The following is a 19,165-nucleotide window of genomic DNA, read 5'->3' as shown; positions in this document are numbered from 1 at the left end:
TAGTAGGTCTGAAATACTTAGATGCAACCCTACAACTTTTCAGGATAGATAAATCAGGGATCATGCAATGCACAGACTGAATTCTCACTGGTGAAGAGCAGTGATGGTCAGGAGCACACCAAGCTGGTCCAGCAGGTCTCCAGGTAGCTGTCTGGTTTCACGCTCTTGCATTTTCTACTGCTACAGGAAAGAAGCATGCACATGCAAACAAAATCCCTTTCACTGCAGAATTCTGCGTAAGAAGATTTAGAAAATCAAAAGGTAGAAGGATTGTAAAAAAATACCCAGTGGAAGACAGAGTGAAGACCTCCATACAACAGCCTACCAAATAATTCAGACACTTTTTTATCATTGCTTCTTTTACACAGACCCATCATTTTCAAATGAGCTGCATCCCTCACAAGTTCTACCTACACGTTCTGATGAATATTTTCCAATACAGTAGGATATGAAGACCACCTGAATCAGGGTATAATTCCACATTATCATATTCCCCCTTCCCCTGCAAGGCTGGCTTGAGCACTTTGATTACCGAAGACTTGTTCCCAAACTAGTCAGCACTTCTCTGCTGCCCCAACACTGACTTCCAAACCCCTCTCAAAAGAGAGGCCACCACTGCAACACGTAAGTATTGCAATACACTAATTTACTTTTCAACTATGAGAGACATGACTGTGCATATCTTCTGGGTTGTTGAGCCTGAATATCCCATACAGACTACCTAATGGGTTTTTGCAAAACTCTTTGAGTTTCATTTTCTTCTGGAGGAGCTTTCATGACAAGCTGGGCTTCCCAACCGCCCCTTCCTCCTTGCAGAGGGAGCTCAGACAAGGCCTAGTATAGGCCCAGCACTTCCTGGCACTGTGAGAAACTCAATAAAGTGATTATATTCTATCAATTTACCAGAATATGCTGCCTCTCACACCTTCAAAAAATGTCTGTGTCATGATAAGCCACATGTCATGTCTTCAATAAGCCACCTGGTTCACTCTCCGTAGGCCTACCTGCCCTACCCTCCCAGCCTTACCCTTGCCCTCCACCTGAACACCATGGCACATATCCAACCTGCTCTTGTGTTCCTGCAGGCTGCTCTGCAGGTTGAGTGCAGCTCAGGACAGCCCTACCCAGCCCTGGGAAGAGCTTTTTTTGAGGGAGATACAGCACACAGTCCCCTCTTCGTGTTGCTTTAGAAGCCTCCACAATGGAAGAAAACAGGGGTTCCAAAAAAAGACAAAACAACAAACAACCATTGACAAAAAAAACAACAAACATCAGAAGAAAATAATACATAAAACAAACAAAAAACACAACCAACCAAACAAAACAAGCCTCCACAAAACCCACACCTCAAACATCCCAAGTGTGTTTCCATGCATAAAGAAATGCAACAAGCATCCTTCGGGCCCAGTTTGTTGCTCTGTGAGCCAAGCTGGGGATTAGTTCTTGGCTCCAGCAGCTGAAAGACTGGTCTTTTATGCTGAAAAAATGCTGCAGGCTAGTGGGGCTACTTCCATTTCCAGGGCACACCTTCCATCACTCCTCACAGAGCAAACCAGCAAAGCAAGCACTTGGGAGAGTTGAGCCTTCAAGCAAATGCCTATTCAAAATTATGTTAATGAGCAGAGCACATTTAATTGTGGGCTGGAAACTAAGATTTCAAAATGGAAAGAAGGCTGTCCTGTGTTTACCACTGCAAATACATCTTTTTCTTGAAATATACATCAGATAGTTTTGGTTTTGTTTGATTTGATGCACTCTTTTGTGAAATGTATTAACAGAATACAGAAAAATCTTTCTCTCTCAGGGTTCTGACAACAACGATAGGGTTCCCTGTCATTAGCTTGTCTGTACAATACTAAACAGCTGCCTATAAGGCAATGCCAGTCTGTTTTGAACAAATTGAAGGTATATTTTGAACACCTGATAATTTCATCTATTATCATTAAAAAAAAAAAAGGCACATTGGTATTTTAGTTTCCACTGTGGTGTCTGTACCTGGGTAGATACACCTCTAATCACAAACCGTTTGCTTCTTCCTGTTTTTTTTTTCTTTTCTTTTTTTTTTTTTCCTCTCATTTACTTTATTTATCACCTCAAGAGGTCAGTTTTAATACAGAGGGTACTCTGTTTACTCACTTAGAAAGGGAGAAAAATGCAGTGCCTTTGCCAGCTACAGAAATTTGAGCAGCAAATCCAAGACGTAAAATGTTGGGTTTTACTGGGGAAAGGGGTTCTCCACCATCATTGCAAAGAGGAAAAAGATACCAAACATGACCATTCTGTGGCAAGGATAGATAGCTTAAATCTCTCCCACTCTAATTTGAACAAAGGGAAGGGAAAATAAAGAAGTATTCAATGGCACTTAGTGGAAGAAGTGGTTTTTAGCTCTGGTAACCACACAGCCATGAAAGGCCACTATAATGGAAAATGCTCCGGGTTTCTCTCTGGAACAGCTGCAAGGCGGTTATTTAAATGTATTCATTTACTTCTAGTATTTGGCTGGTAGGATCCACTGCTGGCAAAAGCAAAGAGAGAATGATGAATTTTTGTCGTTTTCTTGTTTTAAGCATTTCTGAAGCACTGTTGGAAGTCCCTAGCTCATTAAGCAAGTAGAGCTCACACAATTTCTTCAAAGCTTTTACAGAAGAGTTCATCTCATGCCATTCACAAGAAGAGAAGATACTAATCACTCCATAGAGTAAATCGCTCTGTTTAGATCACTACTTGTTATGCTTCCTCTTTGCTAAAAAGAAAGCCCTCTGGGATGCTAAATGTTTCCTACAGACTGCTTTAACTTTCCACTTTACTGCATTATCAGACTAATCAGGTTTCTGTTATCTTTTTGCTTATACACAGCTGAAACATGAAGTTGTCACATCTGCCAAAATCACAGAGAACCTTAAAAATAATAATAAAAAAAAGTTTTGTTATTTTTTGTTTCTCTCTTTAGGAACAGTATGGCTTGTCTAATTTGAAATGAATAGATTCAGCCTTACAATAAAACCCCATAGCTAAAAAATTCAAGGCATGTTCTGGCAACTTTTCTTTTAATTGACTTCTTTGATACATTGGGAGTGTTGTCGCAGAACCACTTTCTATTCCAGATTCCAGCTATGGTTAGTCAAATGACCCCAAAACTTTACTTATCCTTCACATTTAAACTTCACCAAGATGCCATCCCTTAAGTCTACTCCCCAGTCCTCATCTCTGGTAACAGGATGCTGGAGGGGAAAAGAAGGTTGGAGCAGAGCTTCTCAGAGGTCCGTGTGTAGGGAGGATATCAAGAGACACTACTGTGGAAAACAGCCTTGCTTCAGTAGAAGGTTGTAGAGATGCATCTGAACCTGTTCCTATGTTGACACACTACCAATACTTAAAGCAGTAATAGCAATGCCACACCTCGTACCAAGAAGCTACTTTCAAAAACCTTCTTGTTACCTGACTCAGAAAACGAATCTCAGGAAAAATACCAATAGCAATTAAATTAGCAGAAAATTCCCCAGTGTGGTGCCACCACAAGCATCTGTAGGATCAAACCTAAGCAAAATACTGCCAGACTGTGCTTCAGGCTGCGAAAATGTGCTGCTGAGGTCTCTGCTTGTCCCTGTGCAGTTAAAGGGCTGATGATAGGCAGAGTAATATTTGTTACTGAGATCTATATACATACACGCATATAAATGCACGGGTGTATAAAATAGGTAATACTTATTTATAATATTAAACTGACCAAATGAAAGGAAAACAACTGTCCTGATAATGCTTAAAAAAAAAAGACTAATGAAACTTTTTTTTTTTAATGTGATGTCATCTAGCTCATGCAGAAAGCACGCAAAACTACTTCCAAGGCTTTTTTTTTTTTTTTTAAATATCCTTAAAACATTAGCCTCTAAATGTCTTCTGCAGCACACTGTGGCATCTGCTCAGTTTTAAAGGCAAAATAATGTGCTGCAGAAAAGAACTGTATTGTAATTAATACATTTTTCTAAACTATAATCAAAATTCATTGTAATGTGAACACAAATGCTAAAGGCAAGGCCCTTCCCTGTGAAACTGCTTTACTACAGTACTTGCACTCAGTAATCATCCTCTTTAGATGCATTTCACTACATCCTTTTCTGTTAAGGAGCCATTCCTTACCATCAGAAAGATAAATGTCTCCAGGCTGGTTGTTTGGAGCCATTACTCCCCTACATAGGACTGAAGCCCTGTATCAACCATCACATCCAGGATGGTTTACTGAAATCTGTGGGGAATTCATGCATGCACAAAAGTCTGCCCATGTGCATATCATCTGTGAAACTGGAGTCTGTTTTTACGAAATGAGGTTGAGAGAATGATATTTTGCATCCCGCACTGAGATATCAGACTTTTCTTTGTTTCCTGTTGCCATTTCTTTTCTGTTCCCAAATCAAACCTCATGGAAGCACGGCCTCCGTAGCCAAGGCGGGGAGGGAGAGCCATCTGTGTTACCAGTCAATGACTGATATCCTCTGCTTTTCTCTAGTCTTTGGTCTAGTGATCCAAGTCCCATGCAAGATTTACTCAGCAGAAACTCCTTGCAAACACTGAAAAAGGGTGCATTTATTGTAAATACAACAGAATAATGACCATGCGTATTAGAAAGACATTTTCACATCAGGTCCTTTACAAGTGGTAGCTTTTCTCCCACTCATTCTTGCACCACAGTTGACCGTATTTTCCCTTCAAGAAAACATTTATCCTGAACAGCAATCCCTAAACAGTTACACACATTTCTTATACACAAAGAAGCCTTTCTTCAAAGTGGGAACCCACAGAGACAGTGGTGCAAGTGTCTTTCAGAGCACCAAGGAGATGGCCTGGGGAAGCCTTTCTCCAGAAAGGGAGAAGAGTCCATCAGCAGCCTTGCACCCCAGGACACAGGCATACATCATCTCCATCCTACTAGGTGTCCTGACCTGCTGTGAAGACACAAAATCCACCTCCATTTGAAACCAGGAGGAAAAGGAGCACAAAGAAGTTTTCCCCAAACAGATTTCGGGTTCAGCTCTGCCACCCTTTAGTGGACAATTTCCTTGTAGCTTCACAGGGTACAGGTATCTCTGTGAACTACTGCACTTCTCAGTGCTCTTTGCTGAGAGCTGCAGTTCTCCTGAGCCATAGGATTTTTGGCAAAGAAAAAACAAAAAAACAAAAACCAACAATAACAAACAAGACAAAACAAAGCAAACAAATGAAAAAACCTTCAGATCTCCCATTTTCTGGCAGTATCATCTACCTTAATCAATTGCAGTGCACTGTTCAGTACGGTAAATACCCTTAAAAGCTTTAAGATGTAACAGACTCCTGGGCCTCAGTGAAGTCAAAGCAATTCTGAAAATACTTTCCGAGATGAAATCTTGACTGGTACTAACATCTCCTTTTCTGTTTGTAATATTTACTTCACCAGCAGGCACAAGTACTTGGTGTTCAGTACATGGAGCAGAAGAAATCGCTTCGGTATCTATAAATATCGTGGCTTAAACATACACTTTGATTCATGAAAGGAAGGTTAGTGTGTTAGTAATTGGAAGTATATGATTAATTTTATTGCTGCTTTTGGCTTAAAACCTTAGCTTTCCTGATAAGAGCACTGAACCTGAAATTTTCTGTAGTACTATTCGAACTGAACCCCAACACGACCTTCTTCTCCTTTGTATTCATTACGCACGGTAAAATCAAACCATACTGCAGGGACCACCTACGTGGAAACAATAAAGATCATAATATGCCATATATTTTCTTCTACAAATAGTATTATAACACAGCAATGTCATGCCTCAAAGTATAACAACATTCTTAGCAAATGATGAGTGTCTTCAATACAACGTTTCAGGGAAAATTCCCTCGATGACTCAGAATTGAGACTGGAAAAAACCTAGGATTTGATGAAGAAATAAAGAGGTTCAGTCAGTTCAGCGGTCAGTTTCAACTGCGATCTCCTCACCTCAATCACTTCAGGTTGCGACATCATGGAGGACGGCACCAAATTGGTGGGGATATCCATTTTAGCTCAAAATGTCCCTGTTGTCCTTGCACCCCTCCTCTGCACCCGCGAACTTTCGGTAGGAATACGGAGATGCTTCCTCAGATCCTAGTCATGCTGGCATTTATTCCTGGCAGGAAGGAAAAAAAAAAAGTTGAGAATAACAAGAAAACTGGGTATGCAGTCAACACATGAGCCCCTCAGCTGCTGCAAAACTAGCCTGGCAGTTTACACCACCCAACCCGCTTACAATGGACTTGCAGAAGTTTCAAAGGGCACCGTGTAATGTGGTCCAGAACAGCAAAACTATTCACTCAGCCACACAATCTGGAATTCACAGGAACTGAATGCTGCGAGAAGGCCATGCAGACATTTCCAAATAAAGATGGTCACTTGCAGAGTTCTAGAATCGCGTTAACATTTTTTCCCCAGTGAAAGAAACAACAGAGAAACCTCACGGAACAGTATGCATACAACTACTCGCTGGAATTTAGGATACATTTATTTTCTCAGTTGGTGTTTTTTTACATTTTAGTGAGCACACTACTTTTCTTCTCTGTTAACAAAAGTAACATAGACATTGTGATGAACTTACGTTATCCTAGATGTATTTTAACCTTTTTTTTTTTTTTGCCAGATACATACAGTAGGTGAACATACTGAACTGCTGATCAGATGATACAACAGAATGGAGCTGTTTCCTTAACTATCATGATTATCAAGATTTGACCAGCTTCAGCATATGCTTCTATTCTTATGCACAAATAAAAGCAAACAAATGGGTAGAAAACTGTAAATGGCCAAGAAATCAAGTCTGTTTAAAAATTCCAGACTGATGCCACTGCAGTTATTAATTTCTTTTCCACAATCAGGTCAGACATATATATAACATGACCCACAAAATAGCTACCACAGAAGGGATTTTGGACAAATTCCTATTGCTCACAGTATCTACCACTTCCTACTCTGTAAGTCACGGTGGAAAACCTCTCCCTCAAATTGTATTCAGCATCCAACAAATACACTAAAAATGATCCCTTACCTAACCAGTATTTCTCAAACGGAGACCATGGTGCAAGCACACAGACAACACTACCACTGCTCCCAGACTTCGGTTCCTTTCTTCAAAGCCAGCCCTTACTTACCCAGCCAAGAAAGGATGGCTAAGTTGCACTCCACATGCTTTTCTGAGTCAGTATTTTCTTTTTGTGTGTCTCTGTCTGTGTGTGTGTTCTGTTCGTTTAAACTCAGCCTTCGCACACCACTGTGGAAATTATTCCTTCTTCTTAAAAAGCATCATCTTTAAATGCCTGCTCCACATTTCAGCACACCCCAGCCTGCCTTACGTCACATGTAGCTGACTGGCTCATCTTCCAAGCTCTAGGATCATTTTTTCCATCTTTATATAGCTTTCCAGTGACCCCTATTCTTTCCTATTAATTTCTTGCTAGTAACCTTTCATTCTTTCCACTCCTTGCTCCAAAGTTTTACTACTATGCTCATGTAGAGGACAGAAAATGGAGATTTAGCATTCCTCCAAGAAAACATTCATTGGAAATCAAAGAGCCAAGCTGCAGATCCTTCCTATTTCCTTTTCAAAACAAACTTCAGTCTATTTTCTGAAATTCACTAATTTTTCCACTGTGCATGACAGATGAAGGAAACATTAACATACTGTCAACTTGAAACTACTGCTTTCTTGATTCAGAGAAGATTTGCTGTTTGACCAAGACCGTGACTTCCAGTAAAACTCCATCAAGAGCCTTAAGATCCTCAGCTGGCAGATATTTTCACTGTCTTGTGAGCTGTCACAAAAGTAACTTAAATAACAACTCATCAGACCCTAGTTTCTGTCCTTCTCAAAACACGCTGAAGTGCAGCAATGACACTGCACGTACCTTACAGCAGCTCATTGTTAGTTTCTGTTTAAATTTATTCTACTCTCTTACTCCTGAAATGCTGCTGTGGTTGCATAATGAAGAGAAGAAATATATTACAGATGAAGCAGACTTTAGGGAGGACTATTTTAGACCAAAACTAGATGTATGCTCAGAATTGTGTTTGCCACATATAAAAAGGAGAGAAAATTATGATTTTTTTTTTTTTTTACTAGGGATCATCACACACCAGAAGAGAAAAACTGACAAAAAAAATGTCATGAATCTGTTCACCCTTTTTCTAGCTCTGTGTACTTCTGGTAGTACACCAAGGATAGAATAAGCCTAATCTTGTAGCAGGCAATGAGTACTTTAACACAGATGAGAGAATATTTCTGTAGTCATTTTTCACCATCTCTCCAATAAGCAGAAATAACAGGATTGGTTAAAAAATACCTAGGCATATGAACATTTCTTGTTTCCCCTTCTGCACCTCCCCACATTTTCATTGCTTGTGCTGCACCAATCCCTCAATTTGTGCAGGGAAAAGGAGGACTCTTCTGCATACACCTTGCATGGCAAAAGGCATCTCCAACTGGTGCAATAATATAAAATAAAAAAGCAGGATGCAAAAGACAAAAAACAAAACAAAAAAAACAGGGTTCACCCATGATATCTTGAATGCCATACATGCCACTAAACCAATACCCTGCTGCTTCTCTGGCTGAAATTCCAGGGCTAAGGCACCTGGAGCTCTGCCCACCCAACAGAAGTCATGCATAGGTAGGAGTGCACAGATGGAAGGGGACAAGGATGCACAAGATGGGGCCACTGCTGCTTTTGTGCCGTACCAAAGCTATTCAACGTCCTGAGCACAACCTGAGTGGTGATGACGACTTTCTGCTAAATGGTTAGGCTCCTAAATTCACCCCAGCTGTAAGTGAGTTGGGCTGTACAAAAGGACTCTTCCCCCTGCTCCCATCCCACCCTGTCTCCTTCAGCAGTAACAAAATGCAGAGGGGATAGAGCTTTCAGGGAGGTGCAAAAACAGGCTGCCTTCTTTCAGGCAAACAAAGGTGGCACCTAACTTAATACCCGTGTGAGTTCAGGGTGGAGCCCTGAGTTTTTCAAGAACTGCAAATAAAGGCAATAGGATCTCGTAATGAATTTCACTAAGGGGCATTATGGCAGAAAATGTAATCTCTATTAAACAGGAAGCCTGCAACACAAAAGCACAGGAGTGGCTCCTTATGAGATTTGATGACTTAGTGCCTACAATACACTGAATAAAAGTCCCCAGATCTGCGAACAGATTCCCACATATCACTCCCAAACATAAGAATTGCAGGTGTCACTTGTGAACGCCACTCCACTGAGTCTTCTCTTGATATAAGTTGCATCTCTACTGAGTCCATCTACAGAACTACCAAAAGAAAAATGGGAAAAGACATTGGATCCATATTTAAAATCAGTAAAATGAAGATTATAGACTTTCTTTTCCTTTGTGAAAGTGATTCATCTTCAAAAAATGAAATTTCACCATAAACTACAACACTTGGAAAGTCATTTATGGTAACACACTGTGTTTTCAGGTAACTTGAGATAAATCAGCTGACACTTGACAGAGTGGCACGTGTCTAACATGAAGACCGGGAGTGCACTCTCACCAAATGAAATGATGCTCTCAAACACATCATGATTAAGCATCATAATTTCTGGACCAGCTGTCCGAGACCACAGAAAAGAGGAACAATGCGGTTTTTGGCATTACTTTGAGTAGTTAGGAGAAATGCAATAATGCATCACAGAAACGTAGTCTTGATGGAACCACTTCTAAAACACACATTACAATGACAGAAGTAATGAACACCCCCCACACCTCCCCCTGCACACACGATTTCTTGTATAGCATACACATATCTGTGATTTAGAGTGACACAATGGTAGCAACAAATTCTGAATCATTACATATGTCACTTGGACCACAAATGCACACAGTGCCTCTGCTAGAATAAGGCGCTGGGACTGGAAGGCAAACTGGATTTTCAGAATTTGTGTTTGTCTCCCGTGCAGATCGTATCAGTTTTTCTGCACTGTTGTTGTTTTTCAGCTTAGGTTTTCTGTATTCCTATCACAGCATCCTTTGGTACCACTGCTTCTCTCTACAGATGTCAAGTTTCTGGATTAGATGACTCAGAAGACACTGGTTTAGTATGAACTTGAAGCTATTTGGCTCAGCTAAAGAAGGCTACCCTCCCTGTCCACCTCTAGCGAATAAAAGCCTAACTTGCAGTTACAAAGAGGACAATTTTAAGTACTAATTGACCCCAGATGGCTAGGACCAATAAGCCTGTCAAGGAAAATAGAACAACAACAATCACACAACATTTAGAAAGGCAAGAAAATTAGAAAATGATCTGACACAGGGCTTCCACTTCCAGATGTCACTCCAGAGACATTCCAAATTTCATATGGCATCCTAAGCCTTGCCATCCAAGAGCCATCATCTGGCATCACTCACCTCCAGCAGCCTCCTTTGCCAAACAACTGCTGCTTGTAAGCTTGAGCTTGTTCAACACACAAATGAAAGCATGACCCTGCCACGGCAGCCTTACAAGGCAAAAAGACAAGGAAGTGTGGTCGAGGGAAGGGCTGTAACCATGACTCAGCCTAGCTGCTGCCTCATTTCTCCACTTGTTAGAGTGATGGAGATAGCATGGCTCACCTCTGGGAGGGGGCAAGTTGTGCTGCTCCCTGCATCCTGCATGGGTTTTGCACCCGAAAGGATGGCCCACAGCTTCACTGAGTGCTCCTGCACCAAAAGGTCTGGGTTTGTATTAGCACACTCAATACTTCTTCATTGCTCATTTTAGCTTATGAAGCCTGTGATTCCTGCCTCTCATTCAGATAGGAGGTCTGGTGGTAAGATGACTCTTCCAGCCTTTTGCCTTTTAGTTTAAAAAATCTGGTTTTCTCTTAAAAAAAAAAAAAAAAAGAGGGGAGATTTTACAACACAAACATGAATTTTCAGTTACCTGCTACGGAGGTGTTTCCTCTTCAGTAACCTCACCCAGTTAATAGAAGAACAACTATGGATACACTGTCTAGCACATAAAACAAAAATGAAAGGCAGAAAGTTGGTTTCAATTTCGTGCTGCTAAGAAAGGAGAAGAGACCTTACTCTATTCTTTCTTCCTTTAATATAGTGACTGCTAGAAGCTATTGCAAAAATGTTGGCTTTCTTTTGCACATTGCAGAGCATTAGATCCCCTTCCTAACATGGAGATATCACCTCTTTTGAGTCCTTATATTACTTTAGGTAAAGCCTTCATTGCATATGACACTCAGATCTTGAATAGTAATGTACACATTTGTTTACATAAATACAATTCACTCGCTTAAAACTATTCAGAAAAAAAATATTTCACAGTAACTCTTCAAACTTCTTTTGACATACACTTTAAAGCAGTAACAAAAAATCTGAAAAGCCACAGGATATACAAATATGATTTCATAACTGAGCAGAGGTACCAGCAGCTGTGAAATGATGGTCTCAGCAGACTGGCACAGGGCAATTCATACCACAGAAATGCAGATAAGAAGTTCTTGGTCTCCGTGAAATTCTTGTAGCATGCTCCGAAGTCTGCTGTCAGCACTGACTTCACCAAAGCACTGAGTTTCTGCAAGCCTTTGCATACTGCACTGCTTTTTTTTTTTTTTTTTTTTTTTTTTCTTTTTTACACATTTACCAGTTCTCTACTGGATAGAAAAAAGGAGGAAAAGCCGTGTGCCAGCTCCCTGTCCTCTCACCTCAGGACTTTCCTCCTCCTTTCCACATGGCATGCCTTGTGTGGCGTGTCAGGAAAAGTCTGTCTGGTTCTGTGTCAGGGACCAGACCTCTGAATCCCACAGTGAGTTCAGCACACAGTGCGCCACGACAAACAGTTTTGCAGAATGATCTGCATAAGAGACATGAAGCTCCACTGAATGACCTGTCAAAGCGTACTGACAAGCTAAATTATTCCAGTGGTTATGATCTCTACGATGAGTATTTCCTCCCACTTCCGCCCTCTCTCTCTGTTTTAGGATGCATTTTGCCTGTAATTGAAGATAACCTGCTGTGCCCTGAGCTAACTCGCTCACTGATTAAAAACACTGCAGTATGTTAATAGCTATGATTCAGTATTAGGTACAAGAAGCAGAAGATAAAAACAAAAAAGGAGGTAATTTCCTGGCAGATGGCGTGGCACATTGCTGTGTTCTTACCTTAAATCCTTCTGAACAACTGCAACAACTTTGCCTTTTTTTTTTTTCTTTCTACTCAAAGAATCTCTTCCCTTGCAAACACCCCTTCAAGTACCTGATATATCAGAAGAGGGACCTCCCCTTCTCTTCCCTTAAAAGACGTGTCACCATCTTGGAAGCTAGTACAAAAATAACCATACCTTTCAAACCTTGCTGATGTTGTGTGCATCTGAATACACTTTTTGAATACATTTTGCTCCACAGTTTCTGCAGCGTGGTTGACACCAGCCTGGCTCTCTCCAGCAATCAGGATAAAGGCTGCCTTTGCATCCACCACTATAGCAGTAATTATCAGGATAAAGTAATGGCACCAGTTAAGCTGTTTAGTAGCAGTGAATCTGAAATTACACTGCTGGAGTCAGGAATGATTTTGTCAATAAAAGTATGGAAGGCAAATATCTGTTTCTGATGTCATGTGCACAGACTGCATCATAACAATGTCTATGTATATGCTTATAGGAGGAAAAGTTTGCAACTATTAAGCATGTCTTTAGACCTGATGCCATCAAACAGCATGAGTTACACCCATGCAACGCCAGCCTCCATGGTCACGGTGGAAAACATTTACACGAACATGCCTCCTCCCAAAGCCCACTCCATTTGCAGTGTTGGCACTATGGTCACCTGCTTGGAAACAGCCCGTGCCAGGAAGGTCAGACATTTCTGAGCCTAACTTCACAGTCTAGAAACGTGAATTTAATGAAATTTGCTAATACATGGATAAGTTCAGGCACAATGATGAGAAATCCCTACCTTACAGAAACTGCAAAAAATGAAGAGTAAAACATACATGACTGTCTCTTTCCCACTAGCAAGAGTTCGTATCACAAAAGTTACAACCAGCCCGAAGCTGGTGGCCAAATTTTTCAAATTGAGCGGAAAGACCTACCACAGACTAAAGATGCCAAGAAACCAAGCTACTCATTCAGTCCTGCAGAAAAAAAAAAAAAAAAATCAAGACACTCACAGGAAACATGATGAGGTTTTCTGCACTGTTGTTATGTTATCACATCACATGGAAGGTAAAAGTTGTGTTTTAGACACAGACTACAAGATGCTTGTATAAATAATAACCCCTTTCCCAGAATGCAGCACACACGTTGCCCAAACTGCCACTGGAAATTAATCCATATCCAGGAACATTTTTCCATCAGATCCCTGTCTCTGTGGAGAAATGAATTAGTCATTTCTTTTCACTAATCAATGGTTAATTCACTTTGGCATTAAAGGCCAGTTATTTGCAGACACAGTTTAAGAGATGAAACACTCTCTTTTGCAGGCTGAGTGGGTTAATCCAATAGCATTAATTTCTATCCAGGTAATTTCTGCTCTCAGGATATCTGTACCAGTGAAGTAATGCACTGGTTGCGCACAAACATTTCCAGAGCAATTATTAAAAAACAAAAAGAAAGATGCATTTCCAACCTGATACAACAAATTAACAACAGGCAACAAATAAAGTGGCTGAATAAAAGGCTGAAAAGGGAGGGGGAGGAGTGAGAAAAGGAGTAAGGGAAGGAGATATGTAAAATGAATAATCCAGTATTTTACATGCTTCACAGTCATCAACAAATGACTAGTTAGTAATAACTAGCCTGGCAGCTGCAATGCAGTATTGATGTGTTTGGCCCCAAAACCACAGTTGGGTGGCACTAACCCCTCCGTCCTGCTGTCCCCGTTTGGCTATATGGCAGGGCAATGAGGTTTTGCAGTAATATCCATGGAGCTGGCGGCCGCCTCCCGAGGCATGGAGATGTAGGAGCACTACCAGAGCTCCTGCATGCACAGGATGTCCAGTGAGAGCATGTCAAAGAGCCAGCAGCAGGGCAAGCTGACACGGCCTTCTGCAGAAGCACAGAGGGGCAGCAGGAGCCTCCAGCAAGACCTCTGGGCAGCCAGTGCCTGCTACCTGCTGTCCAGCTGCTGGCATGCTTTGTCCCTCTGAGGAGCAGCAGCACCCCAAGGTTAGGTCACGAGAGTGGAGATCCCCTGCTCTGGCTGCTCAGAAACATCCTGCTTTTATCCTGTGCACATCATCTGCTTTCTGGCTCGTCTCAGGCTTTTACAATCTGAGCACTTGTGACATCGGCAGCCAGAAAAGCAGAAGGACAAAAACTTTAACAAGCCCAGACCTAACCCAGCCACTGAACATGTCAAAGCAGATACTGTTTACAATGGTGCTGCTCTGTCTTCAGAATGAAAAAGTCCTGAACAGTTGTCTTGGAAGTTATTCAGCATTACAAAGTACCCACAGTATCAGGGATTTCATTATTGCTGTGGTCCAATGTTAGCAATACATCTGTTTCTGTGTTTGCATGATGTCTGCTTTGATTGCACGTTGCATACTTTCTGCATAATACTTGTGCAACCACATCTTAGCCACCAGCAGCATCAACAGCATGATGCTTTTTTACCAGTACGCCACCCCACAGATTGCTTGACCGAGAACAGCAACTCTGGCTGGAGCATTTAGCTTCCATGTAAACCAAAACAACAACAAAAAACACCTTGGGAAATTTAATGTCAACTTGCCCATCCATCTGAAAAGCACCTACCAAAAAATTTCAAGTGTAAGAGAACTAACTTAGTAAGTCCAAATAAAAATGCAGAAGTCCAAGAGGGTATCACTAAAACATAAAGATGAATCACCTTTTCTACTCTGTCTTTTGCTTTCAGCCAGCTCACACCTGTACACTTCAAAGATTTTTTAAAAGGTGCACCAGGGGACTTTGCAGCTTCCTGCAGCTAGGAAAGACTGACATTTTCTATTGGCTCAGTCTTTCACGTTCAGGAGCACAATACAAATCTTAGCCTTCCTTAGACAGGGAAAAAAGGTGAAGTTTTCAGCAGTAATCCAAGGCTAAAAAGAAAATTATTTCAGCACATGATAAAATTTGCCCTCACATTGGGTAGGAGACTTCTAGAACACAATGATCAACAGAGAACCTCAAAACGATGTCATCTGCACTTGCAGCTCAGCCTGTGCTTCGAACAAATGACATCAGCCATACTTCTCTGAATAGGGGCTCTGTAGCTAATCAGGAAGAGATCATTGTTCTGGCCTCAAGAATTAGTAATTCTTGAGTACTGCAAGACTGCTGCTAAATCTTTCCGTGACAGACTGCAGCCAGCAAAGATCTCAGCAGGGAATGCAGAAACGTGTCAGGTGGAGCCTCCTCGCCCAAGCCAAGCAGCCTCATGAACTCTGCAGAGAGAGTAGAACTGTCCCTTCCTCAACACTGCACCATTATGGAGGAAATCCATCACGTTACTCCTTTACCGCACACTTTGCTTATTTACCACAGTAAGAGAGTAGTGCTATGCAGTGTCACTCCCTCCAAGAAATCATCTGTTTACATGGGGCAGGAGATAAACCTTCCTAGTCATCCCAGCAGGGCAACATCAGAGCCTCTGCCCATCCAAAAAAAAAGGTGGAAGATCAATTTGAATATATATAAAAGCAAAAAATCTCTATCCACAAATTTGCAATGCAAAAATTTTAGTAGACCGTACACTATCCTGAAGCATTCATCTTGCAGGGAAATCGTTTCCACAAGCCAGCCTGGCTTGCCTTTCACCATGCCTCATTGCCCTTCTGAAGACGACAAAAGCAGGCCGACCACAGCTATGCACTGGGTTCCACCAAAGGGCAGACAGCTCAAACATCTGTAATTAACCTGTGCATTTGTGCCTTTCTCCTTTAGCTACTGTAATGCTGATCCCCAGAAGCATCCTTCAGATGTCCTTCTGTGGCCACCACGAAGTCTCTTCAGTAAGAGGAATATTCCTAAGATTGCAAGCTATTCCTTTTTCTTGGAATTGTTTCAGTCTTTTGTTTGTTTGCTTTGTTTTGTCTTCTTGTTTTTTTTTGTTGTTGTCTGTTCGTTTATTCTGGCAAACCAAGAGCCTGATCCTGTGCCCATGAAATTCTCATGTGTTTTGTGGATGACCCTAATGACAGGCAAGGAAGTCAGGAGGACTCCCACTTCCCCAAGCGTCTGCTGCAGGTCCAGCCCTGCTGAAGTCAGAGAGCCCTGACCCTCCTTGCTCTGCTACACATACCCACACAACTTGCTCCAGTTGGTTACTCATGGCAAAAGGTGTTTGAGGAGATGACTGGGAGATGTCACTACAGTGTTGGTGGAAGCAGAACGGATGCTTATTTGGCCAGTCGTGACATTTGTTTTCAGATTAATGGAAAGGACCAAGAACATCCTGAAGGGAAAAAAAAACATCGTCCCTCCTCTGTGTCAATGGTAGCAAGAGGGTCACTTAAAAGGTCTTTTCTAAGGCACATAAACATCCCATCATGAAGGCAAGAAACTAAACATTGCCGTATCTGATTAAAAAAGAAAAAAAAAAAAAGGTGTTTCTAGTTTTCTGTGTCCAAAACAATTAACATCCTTTGCCTCGGGATATTTTAGGGGACTTGCATCTTTGCTATTTTGACTTCTGCGATTAGAAAGCAAATGTTACATTTTACTAACAAATAGATAACACATTTTGAAAGAACAAGTCCACAGTGTCTGGTTTTGTAACATGTGAAATCACAAATGCACTCTCCCTAAATCCTGTCAATTATGGTACAGCGTGAATTCCACCTAGCTGGAGGCTAATCCACAAGGCATGCAGCAGCACTCCAAGTTTCTCTGCATACTGCTCAGATGAGCTTCAAAGAACTCAGGAGGCACTCGTCATATCCTATCATTTTGCTAAAAGTGCCACCACCATGTTGTCCATAACTGAATCATGCTCCTTTTCCCCCACTGAACACAGGACACCTTTTCTCACTCTGCTACATATTCAGCTCTCTAGAATCTTATTTACCATCAGACAAAACTTCTGTTTGGTTTGTTTAGGTGTCCCTTTTAAAAGTCTTTTGTGTACTTCCCAGACCGAGGTCAGTTTGCACTATTTAATTTCCATTCCCTGGGTTGCTCAGCTTTTTTTCTTGATTATTTTCATGCTATTTCTGTTCTACAATCATCTATTGGACAGCATTTTCTTGTAATTTCTCCATAATTATACTTCATCTTTTCTTGAAGCTTCCTACTTCTCTGAAGAGCTTCTTCTGAGCTCTGTCTGAAAAATCTAAGAAATTCTGCATGGCTTCCTCAGTTTTCTCATTTTCCTGCATTTCCACCTTTTAAACCAACATACCAACCTCTGATAGACTGCCTTCCCATCACCAGTCAGAACCTCTAGACTTATTTTAGTCATTACCTATCAGCAGTATAGCTTCTCTTAACAACCTTCATTAATTCTTGCATGTTAAAGACTGCTTAGAGATGCTTTTTACTTTGCGACTCAGCAAGGCTGCAGAGCCTCCTCCTGCTCTCAGTTGAGGGGGTGAGTGGGCATCTACCACCACAGGGATGCTGGCTGGCACATACGCGTTTCTTCAGTTATATTAGGACCTTCTTCACCAAAATGATCAGTTTGGCGTAAGATAAAATGAACAAGCAAACAGAAAAAGCAACCAATGAACAACAAAAAAAATAATTCTTTAAAGTATCTGTACTAACCACAGCATCAGCTGCAAGAAACAATTGTAGGCAGCAGCTGCTCTATTGTTCGTTTTCTCTTTCTTTCTTTTTTTTTTTCTTTGAATCAGTGAATGTTGGAACAATAAGATATCCCTGAAAGTGAACTTCTGATTTCCTTCTTTCAAGTACAGGCAATGTAGACTAGGAAAACGCCAGAGTAATAACTCATGCCATCAATGAATTTCAACATCATCCCATTACTCTAAAATAAACTTTATAAAAGAATAACTAGAAAACAAGAGAAAAATATGAGTAGACACTGACTGCTGGAAAGTAACACCAATGTGCTCAGGCTCATGTAAACAAGTAACTTCAATGTGGATGGTCTCTCAGAGCACAACCACAAGGAAGCTGCCGTCATATGACAATGTTTTGATAATCTGCACTTCCATCGTAATGACTTCTGAAGTACCGAATGCTTCTAAAATAAGCTATTTCAAAACAATTTCTGAAACTCTTTCAACATAGTTTATTCCTACAGACAGACTCGAAATTTGAAGAGTTTAACCAACGGGGAGAAAAGTTCAAAGTCACCATGGATAGCTCATCCTTTAGGATGCATCACTAACTGTCACCAGCATCACTGGGGTGGGGGCGTGCAAAAAGGAAATGCAGTGCATACTGTTGTCCTCCTCCATTATAAACAATGACAAAACCCAAGCAAGGAGATGCTCACTGAAACCATTCTGAATGCTGGGAAAGCAGCAGCTTTCACAACACAGAGCCAAGAGGGGGGGCATGGCCTCACACAGGTAGTGGAGAGAATTTAACTCTTAGAGAACTCTCCTCATTATTTTTCTTAGTAATCAGTAACATGAAAGAAGACAACAGTAGGCAAAGTCACTTGTATCAAGGTATAAATCACCATTTAAAATACTAAGATGCTATTATCATTCCTCAGCAGGAAAAGCAGCAAGAAATGTTCTTCATAATAACTTACAGATTTCTACTATGTATTTCAAAAAAGAAAAAGCAAAGTAATACAATTCAACGCTTCCATGGATCAGCAATGGACTCCATCTGCTAACCCTACCTGATATGATCCACTTCTTGTTTAAAACACAAAGAAGTAGTAGTAGTAGTCTGGCATTCTTCTGAAACGAGTTTGTATTTAGACATTCAGGCATTATCCTTTTCACTGGATAAAAAACATCTGGATGATAACAGAATGTCACAATTCTCTAAACAGCTCTGAGGGGGACCAAAGTTAAAGCAAATACACCCCCTCCACACACACACACACAAAACACATGTTCATTCTTCAGACAAAACGAACCACCACAAAATACAATAATCTGGAAAGGCTGAAGCCAAGGAAGTCCGCAATTAAGCATGCCAAACCCCAAACCTCAAATTACAAAACGTACCATCTTAATATAGATCTGCATGGACCCTGACCAATGGTGTGCAAACAGGAGTTTAATTAAGTTTAT

The 19,165-nt window shown here is 41.1% G+C and overlaps 1 protein-coding gene across 5 annotated transcripts in view; it reads right to left on the bottom strand.

Moving 5' to 3' along the window:
* LPAR1 (lysophosphatidic acid receptor 1) overlaps window positions 1–19,165 on the bottom strand; it is a 71,902-nt gene that overhangs the window by 42,821 nt on the left and 9,916 nt on the right. For 2 of the 5 annotated variants that reach the window (XM_040541107.1, XM_040541108.1), the window contains exon 2: window positions 5,966–6,134. In XM_040541107.1, coding sequence (XP_040397041.1) covers window positions 5,966–6,025 — 60 coding nt within the window. In that variant the 5' untranslated portion in view covers window positions 6,026–6,134. Of the gene's footprint in view, window positions 1–5,965; window positions 6,135–7,149; window positions 7,308–10,402; window positions 10,497–19,165 lie in introns of those variants that run through there. The other 3 variants (XM_040541104.1, XM_040541106.1, XM_040541105.1) reach the window with 3 other exon arrangements.

Source organism: Cygnus olor, chromosome Z (genome assembly GCF_009769625.2).
Source record: "Cygnus olor isolate bCygOlo1 chromosome Z, bCygOlo1.pri.v2, whole genome shotgun sequence".
Classification (NCBI taxonomy): Eukaryota; Metazoa; Chordata; class Aves; order Anseriformes; family Anatidae; genus Cygnus; species Cygnus olor.
Note: the sequence above shows the minus strand (reverse complement) of the source record. Positions and strands in the feature narration are given on the sequence as shown.